This window comes from Glarea lozoyensis (genome assembly GCF_000409485.1).
Source record: "Glarea lozoyensis ATCC 20868 chromosome Unknown GLAREA13, whole genome shotgun sequence".
In the NCBI taxonomy this organism is placed as follows: Eukaryota; Fungi; Ascomycota; class Leotiomycetes; order Helotiales; family Helotiaceae; genus Glarea; species Glarea lozoyensis.
Window position 1 is genome coordinate 113,342 of NW_007360987.1, and position 11,636 is coordinate 124,977.

General features: G+C 42.8%; 4 protein-coding genes across 4 annotated transcripts; 1 reads left to right on the plus strand and 3 right to left on the minus strand.

Annotated features, from left to right (window-relative positions):
* Positions 1–571: 571 nt before the first annotated feature.
* GLAREA_10003 (uncharacterized protein) lies at positions 572–1,093 on the minus strand (the record flags this gene model as incomplete). The annotated part of the gene is made up of 1 exon (XM_008080053.1): positions 572–1,093. The coding sequence occupies one exon, from the start codon at positions 1,091–1,093 to the stop codon at positions 572–574; it is 522 nt and encodes a 173-aa protein (XP_008078244.1).
* A 621-nt stretch (positions 1,094–1,714) lies between these two features.
* GLAREA_10004 (uncharacterized protein) lies at positions 1,715–2,042 on the minus strand (the record flags this gene model as incomplete). The annotated part of the gene is made up of 3 exons (XM_008080054.1): positions 1,715–1,791; positions 1,838–1,901; positions 1,950–2,042. 3 exons carry the CDS (start codon positions 2,040–2,042, stop codon positions 1,715–1,717), a joined length of 234 nt encoding a protein of 77 aa, XP_008078245.1.
* A 263-nt stretch (positions 2,043–2,305) lies between these two features.
* On the minus strand, positions 2,306–3,889 carry GLAREA_10005 (uncharacterized protein; the record flags this gene model as incomplete). Its single annotated transcript, XM_008080055.1, has 3 exons — positions 2,306–2,806; positions 2,869–3,784; positions 3,837–3,889. 3 exons carry the CDS (start codon positions 3,887–3,889, stop codon positions 2,306–2,308), a joined length of 1,470 nt encoding a protein of 489 aa, XP_008078246.1.
* Positions 3,890–6,999: 3,110 nt separating this feature from the next.
* GLAREA_10006 (uncharacterized protein) lies at positions 7,000–7,899 on the plus strand (the record flags this gene model as incomplete). The annotated part of the gene is made up of 1 exon (XM_008080056.1): positions 7,000–7,899. One exon carries the CDS (start codon positions 7,000–7,002, stop codon positions 7,897–7,899), a length of 900 nt encoding a protein of 299 aa, XP_008078247.1.
* Positions 7,900–11,636: the final 3,737 nt, after the last annotated feature.

Sequence of the window (11,636 nt, forward strand, 5' to 3'; positions counted from 1 at the left end):
GTAAACCATTACTCGTATTTCGACCTGCTTCATGTCATCGACGACTCACTCTCAAAAGTATTTATTTGAACTGCTCAACGAGTCTCCTGGTATGAGCAGCCATGTCTTTGCAACTATGGCCACCTCATCAAGGCTTCCTATTTGTTCAATACACAGCTCAAGTAGCTCTGCAGACTATACAAACACCCACAAGGAAACATTCGATGGCTGCGATGTAATTGCACATAGGTCTTCTTGAAACCACGATCCCCGAGCCATCATAGCGATCAACTATCAGAAGACAGCTGGCCATTGGGATTGGTCTCTTCATGCGCTCAATGGAGCCTGGTAACCTACGAACGGGTACCCAACGACGGACTCGTCTCTTGCGGAGTCAATAACTGCGAAAAGATATCAAAATACACGAAATTCTACGCGCCTATGCGTAGGAGCTTCGAAGGCGGCGTTATTCTGTGTTGGACTCTGCAAATCAACTCCCGAACCTCCTACTTGCAAACAAAACGCAACTTTTCCTGCCTGCGAGCTTTCCCCTACCTACTCTACCTCGAACCACATACTCCAACATCCTCATCTATGAACCTATAAGTTGCTGGGTCGGTCTGGGCTGCGGAATATTCTTTCCTTGGATGAAAAGTTGACGGACTGGATCTGAGAAGGAAATGCATTGGTCGCGGAGCGTGGTCCATTCTGATGGAATAGCATTTGTGCCTATGCAAGCGCCGTCTGCTACGATTGCAGCAAGAGCTCGTTCAACCCATGTTTGACAATTGAAGACCTCCCAGGGTGCGTCTATCTCGATGGGGATGGCTCCGCATATCTGCTCCAGTCGTCCTAGGTCGATGATCTTGGCGACGGCCGTGTATGTGAGCAAATCTGTCGAATTCGATGGTGAGAGCTTGCGAGGAGGCTCTTCAAGTTGCCATCGTACTCCGTCTGCGGATATGGTGGTGCGCACGTGGTAGAGAAGCTTGCCGTTTGTCATATCGCCTTTCCGGCCGCTGGCAAGAGCCCAGTGATATCGATCTGGATTTCCGGTCGCCTTCGGGGCACGAAAGAAACAAACTACGTATAATCTGGGCTTGTTCTTGAACATCGTACGATTCGTGTCGGGATCTTTCGAGCGTTCACACAGGCGATACGGAAACCGACCAACTCTGTGTGCAGATCGGTCTCGTAGGATGATGGGTTGCACTTGATGTGGATATTCAAAATAGGAGGGCTGGGCGGTGGTGGGGAATCATATACAAACACTTTCGAATCTCTTATATCACGAGCGACCCAGCAACCATATGGAACTGTCATGCCAACAACGCATAGCGCTTAACGAACGTGAGCAGAACTACAAGTTTCGGCCTCGTCTTTTCTCTTAATCTCCAACATATTAATTCTCAACTGTGCGAAGCAATCACTACTCAGAACGGAAACTTTTCACCAACATCAGCCCACGATATCACATCTATATTCCAAGGTATCTATACTTTCTATTCTTATAGACCTGAATTGGTAAAGGTAAGCTTGATGGCAACAACCGGAAATCATACGGAAGCGTAACAAGTGTTGCCTGTTTCTATTGAAGTCTTCCAATTTTAATCGGCCGGCGCTACAGCATAAGCACAACATCACACGTTTGAACAATACTCTGATTTCTGGAATTTTGATTTCTGCTGTATGTAACACTTCTGCATTAACCACGCACGACTGCCCCAGAATACTTTCATTCTTGCGCATCCAAGTTCTCCAGCGTGCCAGGGTTATGGGCGACTTTGTGCCCATGCTGATCGTGGAAAACAACTATTCTTCTTTAGCCATTGGCAGTTGCGAGGGTCGGTCAGCACACCTTTTGGGGGATTTTTCACTTTTTCTTTTTGAGCTTCTTCTTGCGTCGTTACTATGTCTTCAACCTAGCCAGAATTAGAAAGTTTCAAATGATGATTCCGAGATGAGCATACTTCGCCTTCGCGTTTTCCGCCTCGGATTTTGGTGAATACTCTATCTCCTTCGTCGATGGCATTCCCGTTCTTGTCTTGCACTTGACTTGCCATGGTTTGATGTTATAACTTTGGACGATTTTGGTTCTGAATATTGGATTCTCTTATATGTTCCGTTGTTTTGCCTGAGATTGTTGGATGATATGAGGTGGTTTTGAAATCGAATTTTCGATAACGTCATTGAGCAGTTACTCGTCTGTCAGCCACCACATCACTTGCAAAACTCTCAGATTGCTTTGAAATTCACCGAAATAATGCGTATTTCTTTGAGATTAGTTTGGCAGCTGAAAGTTATTGGGTACATATGCCCGCGTTTTTTAGTCCTCATCATCTGAACCCAAGTCGGAGTACTCTACATCTTGTCCCAGAACATACTCTCCATCCACCCAGTACTTCCTGTTATCAGACACCCATGACCTGTGCCCACCTAACCAAGGCTCATCCGCATCTTTGCCCTCAAAATCACCTTCTATCTCTAAAGGGGTATTCGTGACGGCTGTCTGATCCTCTTGATATATAGCTTCCAATCTGGAGACCCAAACTGTCTTTTTTGTGATATTGTTTGGTTCTTGTTCGCTTGGGCGGCGTCGACAAAATACGGCCTTCTCAGGAATGAGCCCAGTACTTCGATCTACATCTGCAATCCAGGCACTGATATCCAAGGAGTGCAGCCGTGTCATGGATTTGAAAATCTTGATCGGCAGCTCTGCAACTGGGTCGAAATCTTCGTCTTCGTCTGCGACGACATCATCGTTAGCCAGCTCGATGTACAATTCCTCAATCGACTGAGGGAGATTTTCTATGAAACTCAGGATTTGCTTTCAAAAGTTAGTGTGCTGGAAAGATTCATTAGGAGCATGTGATCAAAGAGCTGACTTACAGGTACGACGTCATCAAATTGTGGTCGACCATCGTCCCCAGATAGAGGAACCCCAATCTTCAACACTCTGAGAGTCGTCCAGTCGGAGAAGAACCTGCCAATTTCATGAGAAAATGAACACCCGATGTTCCACATCTGAAAAATATCGATTCCATTCGATGGGCTCGCATGAGGATATGTTGAAGTTGACCAGACAGGGAGTTTGTGGCTCCTCCATCGATCTTCTCGATATCTTTCTGGAATCGTGAAAGAGGTAAGCTTTGGGGCTACGTCGCGAATCTTCCGGAGAAATTTGATCATTGGTTGATTTAATTTTTGAAACCCAAAAGGCATATCGAGCGAACTCAACGTGCCCTGATTTCTCTGAATGAAACGAAGTATAGATTCATGATCTTCATCTTTGACCTTGCCTCGATATGAGAACCTACGCAGGCGCGGCAATGAAACAGGTTCATTAGACTTAATCGCAACTTGAGCTAGAGGTTCGGGGACAGGATTGAAGCCTGTGGTGTAGCGAGTTGTTATTTCAAGCTCCACAGTCTGCGGAAAAACAGTTCCTGCAATATCCAATATACTGGCAGCTGTGCTCCAGCGGTCTATCGCATTTATTTTAGTATAATCAGCCGCGATCGTCCATTGGAGCTTCTCTACGGTTGTGGGTTCGTTGCCCCATTCCCGAGCATCCGGTCGAATTCGGAGACTGAGTTCCCTAAGTTGCTGATACTTAGTGATGTTGGCAACAATATGTCGAGTGAGTCCACTTTCGGGCAGTACCGCCTTGGTCAAAAAAGCCATGTTCTTGGCCGCTTTCTTGCCATGCTCCTGGCCGAAAGTAATGAAATTATCTATGGGTGTCCTAGGCACATCTGGGAAGCTTATGGATAATGTCCTGACCTTTGCGCCTAGTGACGGATTTCTATATTCGAAATCAATATCAGAGGACTTCAAAAGCAGATTTTGGCACTTACAAAGCGAGTGTTTTTATGATCTTTTCGTCATCGTTGATAAATCTGTACTCCATGTCCTGGATCCATTCATCGCTGGCTTTCAATTCTATATTCGCGTACAAAAAAGACGTCGCCACATCCCCGAGCTGTCGGCTTACGAGACTGAAGCTCCATAGATCTTTGTAGTTTCCCGCACTGTGGGAGAATATATTGTGTAGAATCTCTACGGGGAGTGATTCAAATGGCATTTTGTTTTCGGGTGTGTGTTGTGTTGAGGTACGAGGATTGTGAGTTGGGTTTGTGTCTAGGCAACCGTGCTGAAGAGGCGGGAAATCTAACCTGAAATAGGGCGGGGTTTAGCGAACCAATTGCTGGGGGGTTGGTAAGACGGGGTAATTGTTAGATGTATTTTAAAAAAGATTTAAGAGTTCTGGAATTTTATAAGGGTTCGGGTCTTGATTTGAGAGATAACGCTGGATTAAAGGTACTTGGCAGATGGCGAAATATTTGTTTTGTTAAAAAAATACAAGATGGTCGAGTCTAAGTACCCAGTCACACACTTCCACTTTCACACTCTCCAGCGGAGCTTTGAACACCCATTTATAATACTAAAGAAAAAGGCTACTTAATCGATGCACTTTGTTCCTAATTCGAGAGGCCTTCATCAAATCAATTAGTGACTTAAAAGTGATGAGCTGGTAATTTTTATTGTGACAAGCTCCTGCTTTCTGTGAGATGCATGTAGACAGAGGACTCTGCTCGTGTCAAGATCACTCCGCAGAAGAATGATTGGATTCAAGTTTGAGTCTGGAAGGTTCTCAAGAACCAAGTGTGCGCTTAACGAATAATAGGAATGTAAGTCATCGTGAGAAGGCAAACCACCTGTGGTTGGACTTTGATATTTTAAGTTATGTGCGCGATTACAGTTCGATGGAACCACTTGGAGCAGATTAAAGATAATCAAATTCTTTCACTGCGACTTCAAAATGTGGGAGGATTATGAGCATGATGTCTAGGATGCCTGAAGTGATTTGGACAGAACATGCAACTAATGTTTGCAATCCCCTCGTTTGATACCCTATTTTACGTATCACTCGACAGAATGATAAATACATCAGAATTGTATAAGTAAGAAAATTAATGACTTGAAAAGAACTCAAGTCTTCAAAACGCACTATCTAATCAGTCGTTAAACGTGTTCAACCCTTTCACACTTCGATCGTCATAGCGGTACGAAAAGAGAATTTTCATATGCCTTTACATACTAGTAATTGCTAACACTATCCAGATTTTCTCAGAGAGAACTAACTTAGTTGCTGGCTCTACACCGTTTAAAATATCGAATAGGAGACTTTAGAAAATCGTTTGTCAAGTCACACTTCTCCAGTCACGAGGTCTACCAATGAGGAGAGGAGAGCAATGTTGGGCTCGCATGTTTTACCAACAGAACATTGTTTCTCGGGATCAATTCATGTCGTGTTGATTACAGAATTTGTGTTATTAAATCTATAAGTGTTTGGAATTAAAGTAGGCTTTATCACCGAAATCATGATTACTACCGAAATTGGGTTTTCGAGACAACATAAACGGAGGTGATAGCGAAAACTATTCCTCTCTTAGGAAATTCTACTTATACTATACTGTCTTTTACTTAATAAATAGAGCCTTATGTTTTTGTAATCTCTCGACTTCTTTATTACTACTAATATTTTCGTTACTCTATTCTATTTTACTAAGTAATTATTTGATACTACTCGATTTATTTTTAAGAGAAGTTCTTCTTTATTCTAATTGACTGATGACAAAATAATTTCTGTCGCTCGTGTTGAGTTGGTCTTTATCTTAGCAATATTAACCAGAACTCATTTGCGTAAAATGGTTGAAAGTACAATGTTCAAGCTACATTAAGTTTGGCGAATTACTGCGTATCTAAAAAAGCTTTCTTGAACAAAGTTACTTATACTTCTACCAAAAGAAACACTCACAAAATGCGTCACGAGATACTTCATCCTTAGAGAGAGATGGTGATTGCAGCTTGAAACGGAGTTCTTAATCGTGACCCCAAAGTTACCCACTTGTAGTATTTTCCCCAATTATAGCAGTCACAACATTTTTTTTACCAGTGTGTAGTCTTCTAGAGTAAGTTAGTTGTCCATCAAAATGACCATGCCCAATGTGCCGAAAACTTGTTCCCTTTCCTGACACAAGTGACGCATCACTTTACAGGAAATGACTTTTTGGTTTCCATACACCATTCAATAATTGTATACAAGTACAACCAGAAGTTCAGAAACTCAAGAAATATCAGAAATTCCTGACAAGAGAACTTGTTGTTCCCGAATCCAAATCCACCACCGAATCACCAACATCACCCACCAATGCCCCACTTGAAAGCCATCGCACAAAGGAATACCCCCTTGACTATCCAGCAAATAGTTTGTTGCGTAAGTTGAATAATAAAGTCAACGATATCTACATAGCCACCGTTCACATTCTGACTGACTTCCCATATCTGTGTATGATGAAATTGGCCGACTATGTTTTTTGAGAATAATAAAAATGGTCTTATATACAAAGATAGAGTTAAAAACCTTGGAAGCAAGTTATCTGATACCATTGTTTCGTTAAAATAATGGTCAACCATATTCTTCGTTACCCACCTCTACTTTTACACATGTAGAACTAACTTCTCAATCATGAGCGCAGATGTGGCTGGCTATTCCGTCCAAGAAAGGAGTACAGATATCCTATTTGATTATCATCTCCCCTGCATTTTCTAATATCTCGTGGAAGGTATATTGCTGAAAATTTTCTGCTCGACGCCAATTCTTTGTACTTTGACCAATTGGTAAGTATTTTCTAAAAATAGAACTTAAACTTCTCAGTCAACCGATCACATTGAGAAAACGCCTTTCATTCATCCTCCTTTGTTCTGCGCATTGTGTCAAAGCCTTGTTTCAATTGTTTCTTTGTCCCCATATTTTTTTAAAGTCTTTTGTACCTTTATTATTTTTCCTTTGTAGACATCTCTCGTCAACAACATAAAGTAGTTCCATCCTCCTCCTTGTCCCAGATGGCCAGATACTAGTAAGCAAGTGTGTTACAATTTCAGAACTCTTCATTTGGAAATTACCACAAACGCCAATTTTCTTTTACACTCATTTCTGTTTCAAAAATCGCAATTATGTTCTCCGCAAATGTGGCAAATTGTAGCACCACACCCGTAACCCCGCGCCAAAGTCTCCCAGCCCGAACACTCAACCTCAAAATTGATAAGCCTCACCTACCCAAAGAAATCCGAGCCATAATCTACAAAAACTTAGGTGGTCCACCTAGACGCATTAGATTTCACTTGCACGCTTACACTGGACATGATCCCTGGAGTCCACGCAGAGCTATCCATTATCTCTCCTCCTCGGCTCGGCTACCAGTGACCTTCTCAATCGAGTCCTGGAGTCGAACTCTTGCGCTCCAAGAGTATGTTTTACTTCACCCACAAACCGAATCTCAGGACTGGCCCATCTACTTCCGGCCCTCGATCGACACGGTCGTCTTACCATACCAGATCTTCACTGCTATACGAGACGATGATTGGTTTCGTTATTATACGGAACTGGACCAGCAAGGTTTGTGTTTTAAGATGTTGGATAATGTTCAAAACCTAGAGATTTTGCTAAACGATGATGATTTGTCGCAGGTAAGTGATAACGAACATCACAGACTTGTAGGCCCCGCCGGACCGCACTATGGCCCGCAGGATGCGAAGGTGTTAAAAGTAAGACCCATGTTTCTTAATATCGATGAAGGCTACATGGAAGATGTTGGTTCTGTGGACTTCTGGACTACGTTGATTGAGACGATTATTGCGGACTTTTTTAAGGGTCACAGTCGTCCGGATGAGGTGGACGATTATTTAGAGTTAGATATCGAGAGACGTCTAAAGCAGAGGAAGATCCTTTTCTTGTGGGACCATCTTGAGATTTTTCGGGATCATGAGATGGTAGATGAGTCTACTGAAGAGGTGGGGGCTGGGCAAGTGCCGCCTGCTAATGTGGAGATGCTGCAATATGATTATTCATCGTAGCCACTTATTGAGGGCGGTTTGAATGCAAAGGAAAATAAGAAGAATATTGTAATATCTTAATTACAACGAACGTGCACATTTCGCAAGTGAGCGATCAGAAACGAAATCAGTAAGTAGTTTATTGACAATCTTGAAAGACTTTTGGCGAAAATGTTCGGAAACGAGTGGAGACTTGTTAGAATTTGTAATGATTCCAAGTGTTCGCTTCTTGTTCAGAGGGTGATATCTTATTTTTAGGTCAGATCAGCTCAGGCATTTCACTATACCGCTCAACATTATTTCATTTACTTCATGCATTATGCACGGCCGCACGAAGAGATTCATAATAAAACTATTTTCTCTCATTGTTACTACCCTTTTCAGTGCCTCTAGCCCAATCATTTTATTGTCTTTAGATGGAATATTCTGTCGATTACGTTTGCTTCTACTCTATCCCAATTAAGTATCTAGTACTACCACGCAATGAGGCGTTTGAACAATATCGTGGCTTACTGGAAGTCCGGTGGATTTCAAGACTTGAATAACTAGCGGTTTGATTGATATTATAACATACCAGCAGAAGTATCTGATATCCTCCCCATGCCTCAACTTGCTTCTGCACCAAAACCCTCCTTCCCTCCTGCAAGATCACTACCTTCAAACACTTTCTGACAACTATCACATGATTGCAATCCGTACTCGTCTTTCTTGTACGAAGTAGTCGATTCCGTGTGTTCGCATTTTTCCGAATGGAAGTTCGCATTTCGTTAAGACCGCGCTTAGTTTTCGCTCGCAGACGGGACAGATTATGATTAAGATTTGACACATGTTTGGAAATCTATCTGCGGATGCGGATTATCGTTAGTTCTCTCAGAGGAAAATTGTTGAGAGCGGGCCTTACATTTTCGCAGCAAAGGTGTGTTGTGTGTTGTGTGTCGTTGGTGTTGGAGAATTGTAAATAGTGTAGTAAGTTTCTGTGATGAAAGATGGTTGGGACGGATCCTGAAAAGAAAAGACCCTTGATTCTTTCTGGAATATTATGGCTATTATATTTACATATTCCATAGACTACTAGTCGGAAAATATGAATCAATTACAGTTCTTTATGATGATTTGGTGATGATTTGGACTGGATTCAATAACTGTCGTATTCCTCATCGTTCTGGGCCTGTCCAGGCTTCTCGAAAGATTATGTCTGGGAATAAGGTTTAGTCAGTATTACAACTATGTTTGTTAATAAATTACTGTATCAAGTTCTATTTGCGGTATAATTCTTTTGATAGATGTCTTATCTGAAGCTTGTGAATAATCTTGTAACATTCAGATTGATCGTACTTGTCAACTAATTTTGTCAAATTACCAGAACGTGTTGGAAAAGTGATACATAACAAACACTATTCCATCCGCTTCAACCTGAGAATGGGAGTCAACATGCTCTGTCCAAGCATCAATCGACTCATCTCCTTTCAAAACAACTTTCACCTTTTCTCAATATATCCTTCATCCCTCCAACGCCACACATCTCTTTTTACAAAATATCCAAGAAACATCCACTCCATACGCCCTCAAAACATCAGATGATTCCTGCCCTATTCCTCCAAATTGATTCCGGATGCCTGCCACAACAACCCCAAACCAAGAAGCACTCCCTTCCAAAACTCCGCCAACCCCCCTCTAGTCATTCTCGTTCACGTGGTGTTTTACCTCGCATTGTGCGCAAGGTAGTCGCAGCACTTATCACAATGATAAAGTTGCTCCGAAGACGTTTGTGTGGTGCCTTTGCATTTGCCGGTTTTGGACTTGGACTCCGCACAGGGTGTAACGACTTGGCTAACAAGGCATTGAGATAGAGGACACTTGACGGTGTGGACGTTGCACATACTGGTAGACTGAATTGGTGAGTACATAGGCACAAAAAGGGTGAATTTTGTGGGATCTTACGGGTGGTAGAGTTGAAAAGAGAGAAATCGACTTGATAGGAGGTGGCTGCAGTGCCAAAGAGGATGTTGCCAATCACGGCAAATGTTGCGTTTTCAATCGCTCGTGAAATTGTTGATGAAGCTTCTGCAAGATGCAAAGGAAACTTGAAAAAAATCTTCTTAGACAATGCTTCTGCTCAGTCCGTGGACAACAATTCAACTCACAACTCCATCGTCAGAGCTATTGCGCTCAGGTGAATGTGATCTCAAATTTTCAAGCCGCAGAATCCCTTGAATTCTTCTCCCGCATTCACCATGTAGCAGTTGCGATTAGCATTCATTTTACCTCCATATTTCTACTCTCTAATGATTGTATCCTTTGTTACCGGCACTTGTCCTGCATCGTGTAACGGATCAACTCGCTTAAGACGACCCGACCCCCCCTTGCTTTGACTTCAACTAATGGACGACAACAAAAGGTTCCGGCAACCGATGTAACTTTAAATTTTCCGCAATATTCGACTAAAGTGGTCTCTCGAGCTATTAGAATTACCACCTCTCGACTCTCTTCTTACGCGTCGACATAGTGAAAGGAGACCGCTAATGGTTACTTGAGGTCTACTCTTCGATGGCATCTATCTCAACTCAACTCACCATTGTGATAACAATTGCAATGGTTAATCCCCGGTGATTAGCACCCACTGCAATGGACTCGCTTCTTAATCTTTTGCCTTCGCATTCACTGAAAGATCCAAGGAAGTGTCAAGAAAGGCAATTCCAATTCTGCCTATTTCCGCTACAGTCTCCCGAATGACTTCGAAGCGTTCATAAATACACACCACATTCTACTGAGAAGGAGACCAAAGTAGCGTTGGTACCTTACAATAATCTTTGTCAGGTGGTGGACGAAGAAGTCAGTGCTAGACCCCGCAGCAAAGGATAAGATTCACAGCACAAAACGTTACTATGTGGAGAGTCCTGGCACCAAGTATAAGTTGTGCTCAATCTAATATTGGGAAGCTGATTTTGTGACTCTTGTTGTTTGTGTTTTCCGCTGTCTCACAGCCCCCTTGGAATTCCAAACCATCAGGAGAAGGAAAATGGCCGGTAGACATTTGAAGGTTGACTTTCTAGTTTGGTTATTTTCTCTAACGACCTAATAATTTGAGCAACCTGCGAGCGCCGCTCTTCGGTGTCCAGTTTGCGCATGCGAATTCAGACTGCCCTTTTTCCTCAACCACGACATTTCAACCTGACTTCCATACATTGACACCCCACGTCCTTCGTGACCCAGGAAAGATTTAGTAATAAAAGACCGGATCACCGTATTGAGGCTTGGAAAATCAACTTTCAGTTGACCATGAGGTTCTCACGAGGCATTATCATCCACACTTGTTTCAATCCCTTGCGCGTCAAGGCTTCGTCTGGTCAACAGGACACAGGCAACAAGACCAGGGGAATTTATATGTCCACTTTTGCTTGCTGAAAACATCATCAACAATTAGTAAGTGATTGAGGAAACCGCCTCGTCGATTAAATGACATGGTTTTGCTATCAACTCTCTCGTGTCATGTTGGCCAAATTCATCATGTGCCAAATATCAAACGCGGGATGTACCATTGTACTTGAGAAAACGCCAACAATCACACCGTCTATAGGCGCTTTCACAGCCCGAAAGTTCCCGTAATCTACTCACCGATATATCCCTCATCAAGAACATATACTCCAACTCAAAAGCCGCGGCTCAAGTTTCGACGCCCTTGCAAGGAGAACAACCAACACCAGAACGGCCCGCCATGTGACGCCCACCTCCAGAATGTTCGAGATAGGAGAATGAAC